The sequence below is a fragment of the Phyllobates terribilis genome, unplaced genomic scaffold, assembly GCF_046119375.1.
Source record: "Phyllobates terribilis strain yellow unplaced genomic scaffold, ASM4611937v1 Scaffold_4__5_contigs__length_816908805, whole genome shotgun sequence".
Classification (NCBI taxonomy): domain Eukaryota; kingdom Metazoa; phylum Chordata; class Amphibia; order Anura; family Dendrobatidae; genus Phyllobates; species Phyllobates terribilis.
The window spans coordinates 71,459,327-71,478,894 of NW_027362764.1; the positions used below are offsets into that span (position 1 = coordinate 71,459,327).

The window sequence follows — 19,568 nt, forward strand, 5'->3', positions numbered from 1 at the left end:
TATTACAGAGAACCTCTCAAGGTCATTCTGCCCACTGGGTGATTTTAGGTTGGTTGCAGTGATTTGGTAAATGCATTGGATTTGCAGGAAAGGTCTAAGAAGGGGGAATTAACATCTAAACAAAATTAGCAATTCTGACTGTATGTGAGGGAGAAGGACAAGGAAATAGTGATGAGCGAGCACTAAAATGCTCGGGTGCTCGTTGCTCGGGTCGAGCAAATTGGAATACTCGGGTGCTCGACCCGAGCAACGAGCCCAATGTAAGTCTATGGGAAACTCAAGCATTTTTCAGGCGGCTCCCCCCGGCGGTCTGTAGAGGGCCTAAAAATTGCCCAAATCAATGGGAACAGTGCTCAAATGACATGGGAACAGCATGGAGAAGTGTGGCACCCCAGGTCTGGTCGCCACAGTGGCAGCAATGTCATGTCTGAGAGCAGGTGGGAGGTTCCCTGGTTGGGGACAATTAGTATGCAGCACCTGCTGCCTCAGTCCAGGGAGGGGAGAAACCTGCCCTTTATAAACTGGATCTGGGGCGGGGTTAGAGAGACCAGTTAGAGACAAGTTCCAGTGAAGTTGCAGATAGGGACAGGTCAGCAGCAGGCTGAGGAGTCCCTGTAGGCAGAGGAGGAACACGAGGCCAGGAGGGGAACTAGCAGAGTTCGTCCTGGCCAGAAACTTACAAAGCCGGACTCTGGAGTCCGAGGCTGTGATTGTTATACGCCCAGCAGCAGAAAACCATCACGCAGGGGACTTCAAGTCCTCTGGCCCAAGGAAGCTCAGAGGCTCAGCCACACGAGAGGGACCACTACTGCCCCGGAGGGGTGAGAAGCACGGAAGGCCCGAGTCGCCAGTCATACGGGTGAGAACAACACGGTACACTCAGAGACGTGGGTTACCACTACACTACAGCGGGATAGCCAAGAAAGAGTGAAGTCAGCACGGTAGGCCTACAAACTCCCCCTGACCAGCGGGATTTCCCAGTTGCTCTCAGACTGACCAGGCCTCCATTGTTAACCTGTATTCCGGCCGGGTCCCTTAATACCACCAACAGTAAAGACCCTGAATTGCATGACAGACTCCGTGTGGTTACTGCTGCTCCCGCGCACCATCACCACCAACATCCCTATTTACTGCCCTGAGGCTATACTTCTCCCGTGGGGAGTTATATTACCCTCTGCTGCACCCACAACACCAGCCTCAGCGGTTCCGGGTATCCACACACACACACGGCCCAGGGGGCGTGTCAGAAGCATTTCTGACTCCCAGGTCACTGCTGTCAACAACGTTGTCAGAGTATTACGCCACTTTTACGGACTCACAATAAAACATACAAAAACGAATCCAAAATGGATTTTCCTGGGAAATATGTTAAGGAACATCCTTTCCAAGGTAATGACTTGTATATAAGGCAAAATAAATAACCAAAACCAAAAATACTCCTCCACACCTTGGGCTATGTTCACAAGTAGCGTATTTGATGCGTTTTTGCACTTTTGCATTGCTTTCAACCAAGACAAATGCATTCACTGGGAAACGTCATTTTAACATTTTACAACCTTATCTGGCCATGTGGTGTGTGACACATCATCAGACACATGCATACAGTGCTGAAAAGACATGGGAGCAGCATGGGGAAGACCTCTGGAAGCATTTCTGACTCCCAGGTCACTGCCTAAAAGCGTGCCCATCATAAGTGATCCTTGGCGCATGCTAAGATGCCTCCCGCCATGTATCTGTCATTGCAGACTTGCAACAATCACTGTCCACGTCCTTGTCCCAGTGCAGCGTTCAGTTGTCCCTACCCCAATCCTTGGAATGCAAGCACAAGTATGCAGCCAGCCACCCACCGTCACATAGGCTGCAATACTATACTACCAAATTTTTGACAGCTGCTTGCACTTGAAATGTGGCCTTTTGGGCTCAAGGAGACGGAAGCTGTCCACAATCTTATGGCGGCGGCAACCGGGTATCCATAATCGGTCCCCAGCCGCCACTATATTTCCCGGTATCGTCTCCGCCTTCCACAAGCAAGGGTCCCACAACATTACCTGTGCCCTTCCCAGTGCACTTACTGGGAAGGACCGCCTAACCACAAACACGTGGACAGGTGAATGTGGCCAGGGACGGTACGCAGCCAGTCCACAGCTTTTTTTGCTGAGTTGTATTTCACCACAGCCATATTCTTTAGCTTGGTGAAAGGACTTAGGAAACCATATCTACCCAGCTGTCATTTCTCCCAGGAAGCCCTATAAAGCTGCTTTCACTTGAAATGTGGCCCTTTAGGCTCATGGTGGCAGAAGCTTTTCATAACTTCATACGGCGGCGGCCGGGTGTCCACACTCGGTCCCCAGCCGCCACTATTTCTCCCGGTATCGTCTCCGCCTTAAACAAGCACGGGTCCCACAACATTACCCGTGCCCTTCCCAGTGCACTTACTGGGAAGGACCGCCTAACCACAAACACGTGGACAGGTGAATGTGGCCAGGGACAGTACGGAGCCAGTCCACAGCTTTTTTTGCTGAGTTGTATTCAGCTCGGTGAAAGGACTGGCATAGAGGGAAATCCTATCTACTCTGGGTGTCATTTCTCCCAGGAAGTCCTCTAATGCAGCTTGTTGCAGAACCAATGGCAGCCCGTCCAACATCAACTTGCACTTATCAGTGGTACTTTGACACACACACATCTTTCTTTGCGCATTTAATTTGATGACAACAGAGTTGGGCAATGGCATGATCTGCAATGTGGTTTGAGAAATAACATGCATAAGCACATCCGATCCACATTAAAAAAGCAGCTATAGTGTCCGGAAACCTTCCCCCACACTTTTCTTAGCCAGGGCTGCTTCTCGGCAGGGATGGACGGACCCACCAGAAAACCGTAGACTCCTCTGATGGGCCCTGGCTTTTCCTTCAGGAGAGTTCATAGTGCCGAGGTAAGGCCATAATGATGATAGAGACCACCATCTGCTTAGTTTTCTGTTACTTGGAATGCAAGCCAAAGTATGCAGCCAGCCACCCACCCACCCACTCACAGACTGCAATATTAAACTGCCAGATTTCTGGGCAGCTGCTTGCACTTGAAATGTGGCCTTTTAGGCTTGTGGAGGTGGAAGCTGTCCACAATCTTATGGCGGCGGTGACCGGGTATCCATACTCGGTCCCCAGTCGCCACTATTTTTCCCGGGATCGTCTCCGCCTTCCACAAGCACGGGTCCCACAACATTACCCGTGCCCTCCCCAGTGCACTTACAGGGAAGGACCACCTAACCACAAACACGTGGACAGGTGAATGTGGCCAGGGACGGTACGGAGCCAGTCCACAGCTTTTTTTGCTGAGTTGTATTTAGCTCGGTGAAAGAACTGGCATAGAGGGAAACCGTATCTGCTCTGGGTGTCATTTCTCCCAGGAAGTCCTCTAATGCAGCTTGTTGCAGAAGCAATGGCAGCCCGTCCAACATCAACTCGCACTTGTCGGTGGTGCTTTGAAACACACACATCTTTCTTTGCGCATTTAATTACATGACTACAGAGTTGAGCAATGGCCTGATCTGCAATGCGGTTTGAGAAATAACATGCATAAGCACATCCGATCCACATTAAAAAAGCAGCCATAGATTGCCTGGGAACCTTTCCCCACACTTTTCTTAGCCAGGACTGCTTCTCGGCAGGGTTGGACCATCCCACCAGAGACTTCTGTAGTGTGCCTTAGCTTCTACCTCAGGAGAGTTCATGATAGTGCTAACTTTGCAGCTGCTACGGGGCTTTTGAGCGGGGGAGAAAGGTGAGTCCTCAGAATCTAGTCCTCTGGTGGGCACAATATTTTTCAATCTGAAACAGCTTCTCAGTGGGACTTGTATTTCACCACAGCCATATTCTTTAGCACCGTGAAACGACTGGCATTGAGGGAAACTGTATCTACTCCGGCTGTCATTTCTCCCTCACCAGGTTCCGCCCATTGTCACACACGACCATGCTTGGCTGTATGTTCAGCGGTGAGAGCCACAGATCAGGCTGCTGTATTACAGCTTTCAACAACTCTGCAGCGCTGGGTGGTTTGTCACCTAAGCATTAAGCATGTTATCTTCAGCACAGCCTGTTGCCGCTTGGCCAAGGCAGTGCAGCAGTGCTGTCAGCTTGTGACTGATGTGGTCATTTCAGAGATGGAGGAGGAGGTGCAGGAGCTGAACAATGTGATTACATTGAGGTTAAATTGGTGACGATGTTTTTTATACTAAAGAAAGATCCTATTGTTTTGGGGTTTTTTTATGTTATTTTTTAAGACAAATGCATTCACCGGGAAATGTCATTTTAATATTTTACAACCTTATCTGGCAATGTGGTGTGTGACACATCATCAGACACATCCTGTTTTATTTATGATGGAGAGACTCTGAAAGTCATAAAGCCTATATTTATAGGGCCATCAGACGGCCCTTACTATTCTTAAAATGCCAGCAGTCGGCCCTCGCTTTGTTAGAGAGCCATCAGCCGGCTATGCTTTGTTGTTCCTATTCTTAACAAATGTGTCTCCTATACTGTTATTGCGTATGCAGTGACTGCAAGGGCTGCCAAAAATTTGGACGTAACCCAATACCCCTTTGAAGAGACATAGAGGAGGGTCTCAGTAAAAAAAAATGTTCCCATTATAAAGGAGCGGGTCTCCTATAGTGGTAATGCCCATGCTGTGACTGCAAGGGCTGCCAAAATTAGGGAAAAAAAACATTAAGAATTTAAAGACACATAGAGCAGGGCCACAGTAACGACAAATTCCCATTAGAAAAGAGAGAGTCTGCTATACAGTTATAGGGTATGCAGTGAGTCCAACAGCTGACCAATTTTAGGAAAAACCCTACTAAGAATTTAAAGACACATAGAGCAGAGCCACAGTAACAAGTTCGACATGTTCCCATTAGAAAGGAGAGAGTCTGCTATACAGTTATAGGGTATGCAGTGAGTCTAAAGGCTGACCAATTTTAGGAAAAACCCCACTAAGAATTTAAAGACACATAGAGCAGGGCCACAGTAACAAGTACGACATGTTCCCATTAGAAAGGAGAGGGTCTGCTATACAGTTATAGGGTATGCAGTGAGTCCAAAGGCTGACCAATTTTATGAAAAACCCTACTAAGAATTTAAAGACACGTAGAGCAGGGCCACAGTAATGAAAAATTCCCATTAGAAAGGAGAGAGTCTGCTATACAGGTATAGGGTATGCAGTGAGTCCAACGTCTGACCAGTTTTAGGAAAAACCCCACTAAGAATTTAAAGACACATAGAGCAGGGCCATAGTAACAAGTGCGACATGTTCCCGTTAGAAATGAGAGGGTCTGCTATACAGTTATAGGGTATGCAGTGAGCCCAACGGCTGACCAATTTTAGAAAAATAAACACTAAGAATTTAAAGACACATAGAGCAGGGCCACAGTAATGACAAAATCCTATTAGAAAGGAGAGAGTCTGCTATACAGTTATAGGGTATGCAGTGAGTCCAACGGCTGACCAATTTTAGGAAAAACCCCACTAAGAATTTAAAGACACATAGAGCCGGACCACAGTAACGACAATTTCTCATTAGAAAGGAGAGGGTCTCCGATAGTGTTGGCCTATGCAGTGAATGCAAGGGCTGCCAAAAATTGGGATGCACTCCAATGTCCCTTGGAAGAGACTTAGAGGGCCTCATAAAAAAATGTTCCCAATAGAAAGGAGTGGGTCTCCTATACTTGGAATGCCCATGCACTAAGTGTATGGGCTGACAAACATTTTCCCCTGGGGGGTATACATGAACATACTGTATAATTTTTTTTTTTTTTTTTATGGGCATCATAAACACCCTTTAAAAAAATTATGTGCGTGTTGCATCACGGACCACGGTCACTCTGGTGATATGGTGGTGGAGGATGAGGATGGGGAAAAGGAGGAGGACAAGAGCAAATAGCCAAAATCAGGAAGCATATACCCATGTGTGGGTGTGAAGAGGTGCATGGGAATTCACCTCCCAAAAAAAGACACTGGATTTGAGTTTATGTTATTCTGCTATCATTCGATGGTGATGAGAAGTCTGGCCCAATCCAGCCCTTGTTCATTTTTATAAGAGTCAGCCTGTCAGCATTTTCAGTTGACAGGCGGATGCGCTTATCAGTTATAATTGCACCAGCGGCATTAAAAACCCGTTCTGATAAAACGCTGGCGGCAGGGCAGGGCAGGACCTCCAAGGTGTAGAGAGCCAGTTCATTCCACGTATCCAGCTTGGATACCCGATAATTAAAAGGCACAGAGGAATCACGGAGGACATTGGTACGGTCGGCAAGGTACTCTCAGCATGTTCCCAAACTTTGCACTCCTTGTGAGAGCACCCCCCACCTCAGGGCCTGTGCGATGGGAGGGTCTGAGAAAATTGTCCCAGAACTTTGACAGTGTTCCCCTGCCTCTGCTGAATTGCATTTGTGTCTCTCTCGCCTGTACTCCTTGGTTGTGAAACGAACTGTGACCTTTGCCTCCAGCGTTTTCAGATGGGAATTTTTTTAATAGTTCCGCAACAAGGGACTTCTGGTACTGCCCCATTTTTGTACACCTGTCCGCCTCAGGAATAAGAGATATAAAGTTCTCCTTGTAGCGTGGGTCCAGAAGTGTTACCAACCAGTAATGACTGTCACCCAAAATTTAGAGAACGCGAGCGACATGGGAAAGGCAGCGTAACATAAACTCAGCCATGCGTGCCAGACTGCTAACAGGCAAGACTTCCGTGTCCTCACCAAGAGGATGACTGACCATGCTCTCCTCCTCCTCCTCTCTCTCCTCTGGCCATCCACATTGAACAGACGGTATGACAGTTGTGCTGGTAGTACCGTCTATAGCGCATGAAACTATCTCATGTTCTTCCTTCTCCTCTTCCTCATTGTCACCCAATCCACGTTGGGATGAGATGAGGCTGGGCTGTGTGTAATCACCCTGTATGGTTCCTTTCTCCATCTCATAGTGCTCTTCCTGCAATGCATCCTCTTTGATTGTGAGCAGAGAGCGTTTCAGAAGACAAAGAAGCGGGATGGTGATGCTAATTATGACGCCATCGCCGCTCACCATCTTGGTGGAGTTCTCAAAGTTTTGGAGGATGGCACATATGTCTGACATCCATGTCCACTCCTGAGGTCTTATGTGTGGAGTCTGAACTGAATACCGACGGCCTTGTTGATGCTGGTACTCAACAACTGCCCTCTTCTGCTCACAAATCCTTCCCAACATCTGCAGTGTAGAGTTCCAATGCGTGGGGACATCACACACCAGTCTGTGAGCCGGAAGCTGCAAACGCTGCTGAAACACTGCTAGGGCGGCGGAAGCTGTAGCTGACTTTCTAAAATGGGCACACAGGTGGCGTACTTTAACAAGCAGATCCGGCAGCTCCGGGTAGGATTTGAGAAACCGCTGAACCATGAGGTTAAGCACATGGGCCAGGCATGGTATGTGTGTGAGCTCGCCTCGCCTCAGAGCCGCCACCAGGTTCCGGCCATTGTCACACACGACCATGCCTGGCTGTAGGTTCAGCAGTGTGAGCCACAGATCTGCCTGCTCTATCAGAGCTGTCCACAACTCTTCAGCATTGTGCGGTTTGTCACCTCAGCATATTAGCTTCATCACAGCCTGTTGCCGCTTGGCCGAGGCAGTGCTGCAGTGCTTCCAGCTTGTGACTGATGTGGTCATTTTAGAGATGGAGGCTGAAGAGGAGAATGAGGCTGAGGATGATGTGGTGCAGGAGCTGTAGACTGTGGGAGCAACCCTGATTGACCTAGGACCAGCAATCCTTTGCTTCGGGAGGACGTGTTCCGTCCTAAGGTCCGACTGGGTCCCTGCTTCCACTATGTTAACCCAGTGTGCCGTCAGTGAGATGTACCATCCCTGCCCACAAGCACTTGTCCACGTGTCCATGGTAACTGCGTTTTTGAGGGCACGGCTAATGTTTTGGGACATGTGCTTGTGTAATGCGGGAATGGCACACTGGGAGAAATAGTGACGGCTGGTGACCAAGTACCGAGGGACGGCCGCCCCCATCAGGTTGCGGAATGCTTCCGTCTCCACGAGCCTAAAAGGAAACATTTCGAGCGCAAGCAGTTGTGAAATGTGAGAATTTAGTACTGTGACCTGGCTGCGTTTTTGTGCTTGCGTTCCAAGGACTGGGGTCTGGAAAACTGAACGCTGAGCTGGGACAAGGACGTGGACATGCTTCCTGATGCTGCTACTTGAGAGTGTGCAATGACAGGTGCAGGGCAGGAGGCATCTTTGCATGCACCATGGACAGGGGATTGGCTTGCATGCACAACAGCGGAAGAAGCAATAGTGCCACCCGCAGACACTGTTCCTGGACCCTGGGGTTTGGCCCACAAAGGTGCTTTGCTGCCATGTGCCTGATCATGCTGGTGGTGCTCAGGCTGGTCGTATTGCTACCCCTGCTGATGCTGGCCTGGCAGGTAGTGCAAATGGCCTTTTTGGGGTTATCGGCAGAGTCTTTAAAAAGCAACCAGACTCGGGAAAACCTAACAGTTGTACTGGCAACTGCCTTCGTGTTGGTGTTACGGGGAACAGTTCCCTGCCTTCTTTCTGCAGCCACCACACTGCTTCTTCCTGCCTGTTGGGGTGCTCTGCCTCCCTCCCCCTGTGTGATGCTGTCCTCACTCTGCATGTCCTCCTGCCAGGTTGGGTCAGTTACTATATCATCCACTACCTCGTCTTCCACTTCCGCACTCTGGTCCTCCTCATGACTTTCTGGCTATTGTGTCTCATCATCGTCCACTTCTTGGGACACTTTCCCACCGTCGCCTTCGTGTGACCGTGGCTGCTCAAATATTTGGGCATCGCTAGATGTGATCTCCTCTTGCCCCGCTTCAAGTGGACCGGGCGAGAGGCCCGAATCTATAAATGGGAAAGTGAACAGCTCTTCGGAGTGTCCAAGTGTAGGATCAGTTGTCTCTGGTCACTCGGCATGGTGGGAGAAAGGAGGTACAGGGTGAGGAATATGGGGTCCAGACTCACAGCTACTAAGACTTGACCGTGTGGAAGACAAGGTGGTGGTGGTGGTGGCTAAGTGACTGGAAGCATTATCTGCTATCCAACCAATAACCTTTTGACACAGCTCTGTGTTCAATAGTGGTGTTCTGCGGTCCCCTATTAATTTGGGACAGGAAGGTCAAACGAGAAGATGTGGGTGTTTGTTGTGGCACAGTTTCAGCTTGCCCACTGCCTCGGCCTCTGCATGCACCATCATCACCATCACGTCCATTTCCCCATCCCTTGCCACGTGCCTTGCCCATTTTAAATGGAGGACAATATCTTCCACGCTCACAGCAAATGACTGAATTTGGAGCGAACTTATATGTGATCCATGTGACGGACAAACTACAGTTTTAAATACCTGACCTTTAGGTAACTATTTTGAACAGCAAACTGGTGTCAATTGCTTCACTGACACACTGAAATAAATTTTTAATGGAGGCCTGAAAGGGCAGTATTTTCTGGAAACGTATATGTGATCCGTGTGACAGAGAAAACACAGTTTTAAATTCCTGGCCTGTAAGTAACTATTTTGAAAAGCAAACTGGTGTCAAAAACTTTGCTGACACACTGAAAAAAAAATTTAATGGAGGCCAGAAATGGCGGTATTTTCTGAAAACGTATATGTGATCCGTGTAACGGAGAAAGCACAGTTTTAAATGCCTAGCATGTAGGTAACTATTTTGAACAGCAAACTGGTGTCAATTGCTTCACTGACACACTGAAACAAATTTTTAATGGAGGCCAGAAAGGGCAGTATTTTCTGAAAACGTATATGTGATCCGTGTGACGTACAAACCACAGTTTTAAATACCTGACCTCTAGGTAACTATTTTGAACAGCAATCTGGTGTCAATTGCTTCACTGACACACTGAAACAAATTTTTAATGGAGGCCAGAAATGGCAGTATTTTCTGAAAATGTATATGTGATCAGTGTGACGGAGAAAACACAGTTTTAAATACATGGCCTGTAGGTAACTATTTTGAAGAGCAAACCAGTGTCAAAAAATTTGCTGACACACTGAAAAAAAAATTTAATGGAGGCCAGAAATGGCAGTATTTTCTGAAAACGTACATGTGATCCGTGTGACGGAGAAAACACAGTTTTAAATACCTGGCCTGTAGGTACTTATTTTGAACAGCAATCTGGTGTCAATTGCTTCACTGACCCACTGAAACAAATTTTTAATGGAGGCCAGAAATGGCAGTATTTTCTTAAAACATATATGTGATCCGTGTGACGGAGAAAACACAGTTTTAAATCCCTGGCCTGTAGGTAACTATTTTGAACAGCAATCTGGTGTCAATTGCTTCACTGACACACTGCAACAAATTTTTAATGGAGGCCAGAAATGGCAGTATTTTCTGAAAACACATACAGTACAGACCAAAAGTTTGGACACACCTTCTCATTTAAAGATTTCCCTGTATTTTCATGACTATGAAAATTGTACATTCACACTGAAGGCATCAAAACTATGAATTAATTACATGTGGAATTATATACTTAACAAAAAAGTGTGAAACAACTGAAAATAAGTCTTATATTCTAGGTTCTTCAAAGTAGCCACCTTTTGCTTTGATGACTGCTTTGCACACTCTTGGCATTCTCTTGATGAGCTTCAAGTGGTAGTCACCGGAAATGGCTTTCACTTCACAGGTGTGCCTTGTCAGGATTAAAAAGTGGGATTCTTGCCTTATAAATTGGGTTAGGACCATCAGTTGTGTTGTGCAGAAGTCTAGTGGATACACAGCTGATAGTCCTACTGAATAGACTGCTAGAATTTGTATTATGGCAAGAAAAAAGCAGATAAGTAAAGAAAAACGAGTGGCCATCATAACTTTAAGAAATGAAGGTCAGTCAGTCCGAAAAATTTAGAAAACTTTGAAAGTGTCCCCAAGTGCAGTAGCAAAAACCATCAAGGCGCTACAAAGAAACTGGCTCACAAGAGGACCGCCTCAGGAAAGGAAGACCAAGAGTCACCTCTGCTTCTGAGGATAAGTTTATCCGAGTCACCAGCCTCAGAAATCGCAGGTTAACAGCAGCTCAGATTAGAGACCAGGTCAATGCCACACAGAGTTCTATCAGCAGACACATCTCTTCAACAACTGTTAAGAGGAGACTTTGTGCAGCAGGCCTTCATGGTAAAATAGCTGCTAGGAAACCACTGCTAACGACAGACAACAAGCAGAAGAAACTTGTTTGGGCTACAGAACACAAGGAATGGACATTAGACCAGTGGAAATCTGTGCTTTGGTCTGATGAGTCCAAATTTGAGATCTTTCGTTCCAACCACCGTGTCTTTGTGCGACGCAGAAAAGGTGAACAGATGGACTCTACATGCCTGGTTCCCACCGTGAAGCATGGAGGAAGAGGTGTGATGTGTGGGGGTGCTTTGCTGGTGACACTGTTGGGGATTTATTCAAAATTGAAGGCATACTGAACCAGCATGGCTACCACAGCATCTTGCAGCGGCATGCTATTCCATCCGGTTTGCGTTTAGTTGGACCATCATTTATTTTTCAACAGGACAATGACCCCAAACACACCTCCAGGCTGTGTAAGGGCTATTTGACCAAGAAGGAGAGTGATGGGGTGCTACGCCAGATGACCTGGCCTCCACAGTCACCAGACCTGAACCCAATCGAGATGGTTTGGGGTGAGCTGGACCGCAGAGTGAAGGCAAAAGGGCCAACAAGTGCTAAGCATTTCTGGGAACTCCTTCAAGATTGTTGGAAAACCATTTCCGGTAACTACCACTTGAAGCTCATCAAGAGAATGCCAAGAGTATGCAAAGCAGTCATCAAAGCAAAAGGTGGCTACTTTGAAGAGCCTAGAATATAAGACATATTTTCAGTTGTTTCACACTTTTTTGTTAAGTATATAACTCCACATGTATTGATTCATAGTTTTGATGCCTTCAGTGTGAATGTACAATTTTCATAGTCAGGAAAATACAGAAAAATCTTTAAATGAGAAGGTTTGTCCAAACTTTTGGTCTGTACTGTATGTTATCCGTGTGACGGAGAAAACACAGTTTTAAATAGCTGTTTTTTTAGCGCTGTAATATGGAAAGGACCTGGCTGTATTCTGCAGTGCCAACAAGCAAATGACGCAGAAAAACGGTGTTCTCTGGATTGCTTTTTAAGCAAATAATGAGGATTAAGATAAAAAAAAATTGTTCCTGGCCCCTGAGACCTGGGCCTTTGTCTAGAAATATCTAACAGCAGCAGAAGGCAGAACTAGAATGGAGCGTCTTGGCTATATGCACTGCAGTCTGCCTATATACACTGCCTGCCTGCCTATATACACTGCCTACCTGATATCTCTGCAGATGGATTAGTCCTCAGAAGGACTGTTTGTTGAGATGGATATGTGTCTCTAATATAGTCTGTACACATACACTAACTAGAAACAAGCAAATCTCTCCCTAGCTCAGCAGCACCTCTCCCTACACTGTCTGATTCCGGAGTGACTGTGACAAGCATGGCGGCACCAGGTCTGATATAGACCTGATGATGCTGTGCGGCCAGCCAATCACTGTAATGCCCACAACCAACATGGCTACGGCATTACAGTGAGTGGCAGGCAATCACTGCATGTTCATTGGCTCTCTAAAGAACGCCAAACATGCAGGGCGGAGACCCGAGGTCCTGCCGAGCGACCCTGGAAATACTCGGCGCTGAGCATGTCGAGCAGTGAGATGCTCGGGCGAGCACCGAGCAGTAGCGAGCATGCTCGCTCATCACTACAAGGAATTTCTTTTTGAAAGTTAATACAGGGACTTCTAAAAATTATTAACTTTTGCTTCCTGGAGATGAACAGTTCATGCGACACCAATCCCAAATGTCAGATCAAGCACAATAGAGAAATATAAGCTGGAATATTTTTTGCATAGCTACTTATTATAATTTTTCACCATCAATGGAAATCATTGGACAAACAGAAGATTGAAGCACCAAGGGCACAGTCAAAATTCTGTTACAGTCCATCCACAGATATCAGGTGTCGTTAATATTACTTCTCAACTTATATTGCAACCTTTAAGCCCCCCCTGAGAGCCGACTACAACTTCTACACCCTTTATAGTCATGCTGACATCAGAAAATAACAGCAGAAATAAAGTCTGCACTTTATTTTCCTTGGTCCAGTGCTTTATTGGAAATCCATGTGCAGAAATTACATACAGTGCGGTCTTCAATGCATCTTATGTGTTTCAAAATATCATTCCTTAATCATAGATGTCTTCCCCATACAAAAAATCCCTGTTAAAAAGGTTTTCAAAACCATCCCGCCCCTTCCGCATATTCCATTTACAACATAATTAATCACCAGATGCCAAATGGACATTTAACAGTATTGCAGACCGCACTACGTGTCATTTGTGTACATGGATTTCCAATAAAGCATTGAACCAAGGAAAACGGAATGCGGATTTTCTGCTGCTATACCTCCTTTCCTGCTCAAGCTGTTATGCACCCAAGATGCATGTGATATGGGTGTGGTGAGCTGTCATTTTCTGTGTTTGGATCATCAGAAAATGACCTATTGTTTAAATCAGATTTTAGTTTTTTTTATGTATTTTTTTTATTTCGCAATGTGTTTTTTACATATCACAACACCACAATCTTTATTTAAAGAACAAAAAAAAACAAAATTAGTAATCTTGCAAATTTCACAGTGGACACTGGGTCTTTTTTGGACTACTATTTCCTGTCCTTTTAGAAAGAGTTTTCAGCATGCTTCATATCATCACAGGCAGGATTACAATGACAGGTAACTTCTCTATACACAGTTGATAACACAGGATCCAGCCATCATAATTGGCGACATCACAGCTTCCCTTCCTTTCTCAATGACCTTTGCACAATCTCATTAGATGCTTCAACACAAAACCATGCCTTACCATTGTGACAATGGACATGTGTTATTTCCTGAAACAACAGGGAGTTAGAGTCTAAAAACACCTGCAGTGACCAGTGCGAAAACTGCAAGATTTCTATTTTTTTATTTATAATAAAGACTGATATATTAAAAAAAAGTTGACAGAATATCTTAAAAATACATTTAACACAAACACCTAATATAAGCAATAGGTCATTTTCTAATGATAGTTTCTCTTTAAGCATTAGTACATTTTTAGTCTTTTTATGGAGCACTACATACCCAGAAGGCTTCCTATCCCTGATATTCCAGAGATTGTCCTCTGTCCTCTGCTTTTCTATACACATCCTTTCTTATCTTCACTCATGGCTCAACATGTCTTAAGACGTCTGGCATGAGATGATTAGCTTTGAACAAAACATTGTTTTACGATACTCTGTTATGAGATGTTTATGCTATGTGTATTTTTGTATGGAAACGCGGTGGATGTGATGTGATGTGAGTTGCAGAGTGTCAAGTATTTTACTAGCATGTCTCCATACTGTACTGAATTTATTTGAAAAATCTGAATCCTTAAAGTTTTACTATACTTTTAAATAATTTTTGATATGTTGTAGCCCCTGTTGAATCTATAGTTCCATCTTGCGGGAGGATATATGTGAATCAAATGGAAATGTAGAGTCCCTGTGGGTGGAGATAAGGGGAGGGGGAAAAAATAATAAATTACTGATAGGGGTTTGTTACAAGGCTCCAAAAATAATGGCAGCAGCGTATATCCTCGTAAAGCAAATAGATGAAGCAGCGACTCAAGGAGTAGTCATTATTATGGGGGACTTCAACTACCCTGAAATACATTGGGGGACAGAAACCTGTAGTTCAAGCAAAGGTAATAGGTTTATGACAACTATGAGAGATAATTACCTTTCACAACTGGTTCAGGATCCAACAAGAAGGGGGGCACTGCTAAACCTAATATTAACCAATAGGCCAGACCGCATATCAAATATACAAGTTGGGGGTGACTTGGGTAATAGTGATCACAAAATAATAAGTTTTCATGTAACCTTTAATAAAATGTGTAGTAGAGGGGTTACAAGGACACTAAACTTCAGTAAGGCAAATTTCCAACGGTTGAGAGATGATCTTAGTGCAATAAACTGGGACGATATCCTGAGATATAAAGCTACACAACAATGGGAGACATTTATTAGCATCTTGAATAGGACCTGTGCACAATATATACCCTATGGGAATAAACATGCTAGAAATAAGAGGAAACCACTATGGCTAAATAGAGCTGTAAGGGGCGCAATAAGTGACAAAAAGAAAGCATTTAGGCTAAGTGCCCATGATGCAGAAATGCTGCATATTTTTTACGCTTCTCCCTGGCAGGAAAAACACATGCGGATTTTAAATGCGGTTTTCCCGCCAGGTAGAAGCGTTTGTGAAGCGTCTTTGCATGCATTTCTGCATGCAGGTTATCAAGCGCTTTTCCAAGCGATTTTAGCATCACTTGGAAAAGTGCTTGACTACTTGTTCACACTATATAAATCCATGCAACCGGCATGGATTTATAGTAGTGTGACCAAGTTAGTTAAGAAAAAGAATAAGAATGGTGAAAAATAAAAAAAATAAAGTTTATACTCACATTCTGATGTCTTCCCGGTGTTTTGTCTGCTCCGTCCGGTGTCTTGCACTGCTTGCGGGGGTGTGAAGGACCTGCGGTGACGTCATTGAGCCATGTGATGGGTCACATGACTCAATGACGTCATGGCAGGTCCTTCACATCAACGCGAACATTGCAAGACACCGGACGGAGCAGACAAAACACCGGGAAGACATCAGAAGGTGAGTATAAACCTTATTTTTTATTTTAAATTCGTTTTTTACAATTTCTATGGTACCCAGGTCTGGATGAGAGTCTCCTCTCCTCCAGACTTGGGTACCATCCGCACATTGAACCGTGTGATATCCACATGTGCAGATGCAGTGATGCGGATGTCACGCGGTCCAATGCAAGTCAATGGCGGCGATTACGCTGCGTGTCCGCAAAATTAATGGACATGCTGCGGATTTTTGAGCGCAGCATAAACGCTGCAGAAAAATCCGCAACATGGGCATTGAAAGTGCGGCTTGTCATTGGGGACCTTGAGGGGCGGATTACCAAGCGTTTCCCAAGCGTTTATGCTGCGGAAATTCCGCAGCATAAACGCTTGTAAAACGCTACGTGGGCACCCAGCCTTAGAGAACTAAAGCAAGTAGGTAGTGATGAGGCATTTAATAAATATAGAAAATTAAATAAAATCTGTAAAAACCAAATCAAGGCAGCAAAGATTGAGGCAGAGAGAATCATTGCCAGAGAAAGTAAAAATAATCCCAAAATATTCTTTAACTACATAAATAGTAAAAAACAAAAAAATTATAGTGTTGGCCCCCTTAAAAATAGTTTGGGTGAAATGGTGGATGAGGATGAGGAAAAAGCCAATATGCTAAATGATTTTTTTTCAACCGTATTTACACAAGAAAATTGCATGACAGAAAACATGATCAGTGATAACAAAAATTCTCCAGTAAATGTCACTTGCTTAACCCAGCAGGAAGTACGGCGGCGTCTAAAAATCACTAAAGTTGACAAATCCCCGGGCCCGGATGGGATACACCCGCGAGTACTGCAGGAATTAAGTAACGTCATAGATAGACCATTATTTTTAATCTTTAAAGATTCCATAATAACAGGGTCTGTACCACAGGACTGGCGTATAGCAAATGTGGTGGCAATATTCAAAGAGGGGACAAAAACTGAACTTGGAAATTATAGGCCGGTAAGCTTAACCTCTACTGTGGGTAAAATCCTGGAGGGTTTCCTAAGAGATGCTATAATAGAGTATCTAAAGAAGAATAACCTCATGACCCAATATCAACATGAGTTTATGAGGGACCGTTCCTGTCAGACTAATCTGATCAGTTTTTATGAGGAGGCAAGTTCTGGACTGGACCAAGGAAATGCAGTGGATGTTGTGTATATGGACTTTTCAAAAGCTTTTGATACGGTTCCACACAAAAGGTTGATACATAAAATGAGAATAATGGGGATAGGGGAAAATATATGTATGTGGGTTAAGAATTGGCTCAGTGATAGGAAACAAAGGGTGGTTATTAATGGAAAACACTCAGACTGGGTCTCAGTTAACAGTGGGGTACCACAGGGGTCAGTACTGGGCCCCCTTCTTTTTAACATATTTATTAATGACCTTGTAGGGGGCATACAGAGTAATATTTCAATATTTGCAGATGACACTAAACTCTGCAGGGTAATCAATACAGAGGAGGACAATTTTATATTACAGGAGGATCTATGTAAACTAGAAGCTTGGGCTGATAAATGGCAAATGAGCTTTAATGGTGATAAATGTAAGGTAATGCACTTGGGAAGAGGAAATAAAATGTATAATTATATGCTTAATTGTAAAACACTGGGCAAAACTGTAACTGAAAAAGACCTGGGTGTATTGGTGGACGACAAGCTCACGTTTAGTGGCCAGTGTCAGGCAGCTGCTGCAAAGGCAAATAAAATAATGGGATGCATTAAAAGAGGCATAGATGCTCATGAGGAGAACATAATTTTACCTCTATACAAGTCACTAGTGCGACCACACTTAGAATACTGTGTACAGTTCTGGTCTCCGGTGTATAAGAATGACATAGCTGTACTAGAGAGGGTGCAGAGAAGAGCGACCAAGGTTATTAGAGGACTGGGGGGTCTGCAATACCAAGACAGGTTATTACACTTGGGGTTATTTACTGTGGAAAAACGAAGGCTTAGGTGTGATCTTATTACTATGTACAAGTATATGAGGGGACAGTACAAAGACCTTTCTACTGATCTTTTTACTCTGAGGCCAGAGACGGGGACAAGGGGACATCTTCTACGTCTGGAGGAAAGAAGGTTTAATCATAATCACAGACAGGGATTCTTTACTGTAAGAGCAGTGAGACTATGGAACTCTCTGCCGCATGATGTTGTAATGAGTGATTCACTACTAAAATTTAAGAAGGGCATGGATGCCTTTCTTGAAAAGTATAATATTACAGGTTATATATACTAGATTCCTTGATAGGGCATTGATCCAGGGAACTAGTCTGATTGCCATATGTGGAGTCAGGAAGGAATTTTTTTCCCCAATGTGGAGCTTAGTGTTTGCCACATGGTTTTTTTTTGCCTTCCTCTGGATCAACATGTTAGGCTATCGGTTGAACTAGATGGACTTAGTCTTCATTCAACCTTAAAACTATGTTATGTATGTTAATGTTATAGGAAAAAATGACTGCCTTCCCGTAAATTAGAAAGCCTATCTCTAAGTTACAGTTTGAGTATAATTATAAATCCTTCTCTTTCAGATACCAGTTCCAGTAATGGAGATCAGCTCTACCAATCATCCTGTGAAGGTTGGACTGTCGGATGCTTTTGTCGTGGTCCATAAAATTCAGCAGATTCCTAGTAAGTGTATAATATATTAAGTGTATAATTCCTAGTAAGTGTGTAATACATTAAGTCATTAGAAGGCCATAAATTGACAATGGATATTCTTTAATTCCAACTTCCATTACACAAACCTTCAGCCTAATTTTCTTTAGGATTTTTCCATTAACCAGTTTTCATAATGAAGTTGTAATGCGGGATAATCAGTAATTACATCATGTCGAGCTGTGTTAGTGAAGTGCAATACGTCCACGAGGACCATCCTAATGACACTTTATGGCACTTTTATATTCCAGAGGGGACTGCTATGTGGAGAATTTACTATTGTCTAAATGTCATTAATTGTATTATTTTATTAGTTTTCTTAAGCAAAATGAAAGAATGAGCGCCTCCCAAATCAAGACGAAATTTGTTAAACCAGGATAAAACTGATCTGTCCGAATGACATTAAAGATGGTTCCATAACTAGAAAAAGGACAATGTTTTTTTAGAAAGAGCATCAGGAGGATCCATGAATCCATTGTCTGTACCTTGAATCACACAATCCATAAGTACAACCTACAAGCGAAGAGCAAGATTGGGGCTGTTTCTTTTTCTATCCCATGTGAACTTCTTATCTAAAATTTTGTTGGATTGTCCATATTGGACACCATTTTGATTTTGCAGTATTTTTTATAATTCAGAGTTAGTTAATATTTTTTAGATTTTTTTTAGTTCATCACTATATCTTCATCTCTCTCTCTCAGCATCCAAACTCCGAACACTTAAACAGACCTCCGGGAGAAATCCGTGTTCGGAATTCAGTTCCAGACACTAGGTGTCCGGTACAAACCCTGAACTTTACAATTCGGGTTCGCTCATTCATCACATAAAGTTCAGGTTATTAAGGTAGCACTCCTCCTCCCATCAAAGTTTTATCCTCTTAATATATTGCGGTCATCATATTATATAGCACTGTGTACTTACAATTGCTCATTTTGATTTTTTACCCAGTTAATTTTCTTTTCCATTAGGTCTATGACATCAAGTGATTAAAAACAGACTAGTTGAATCCTTTTAAGCTCTATGTAAAAAGAGGAGGTCAATTTTCCCTGCATGAGTCATCACTGTAAGAGTCCCCTGGCAGAGGGGAGGAAAGAACAGCTGGGTCAGGAGTTGAAGAG

At 44.1% G+C, this 19,568-nt stretch overlaps 1 protein-coding gene across 3 annotated transcripts in view; it reads left to right on the forward strand.

Moving 5' to 3' along the window:
* Positions 1-19,568, forward strand: part of PLXDC2 (plexin domain containing 2) — a 782,113-nt gene that overhangs the window by 554,488 nt on the left and 208,057 nt on the right. For all 3 annotated transcript variants that reach the window (XM_073677477.1, XM_073677478.1, XM_073677479.1), the window contains one exon: positions 18,324-18,423. In XM_073677477.1, the coding sequence (XP_073533578.1) occupies positions 18,324-18,423 (100 nt within the window). The remainder of the gene's footprint in view (positions 1-18,323; positions 18,424-19,568) is intronic.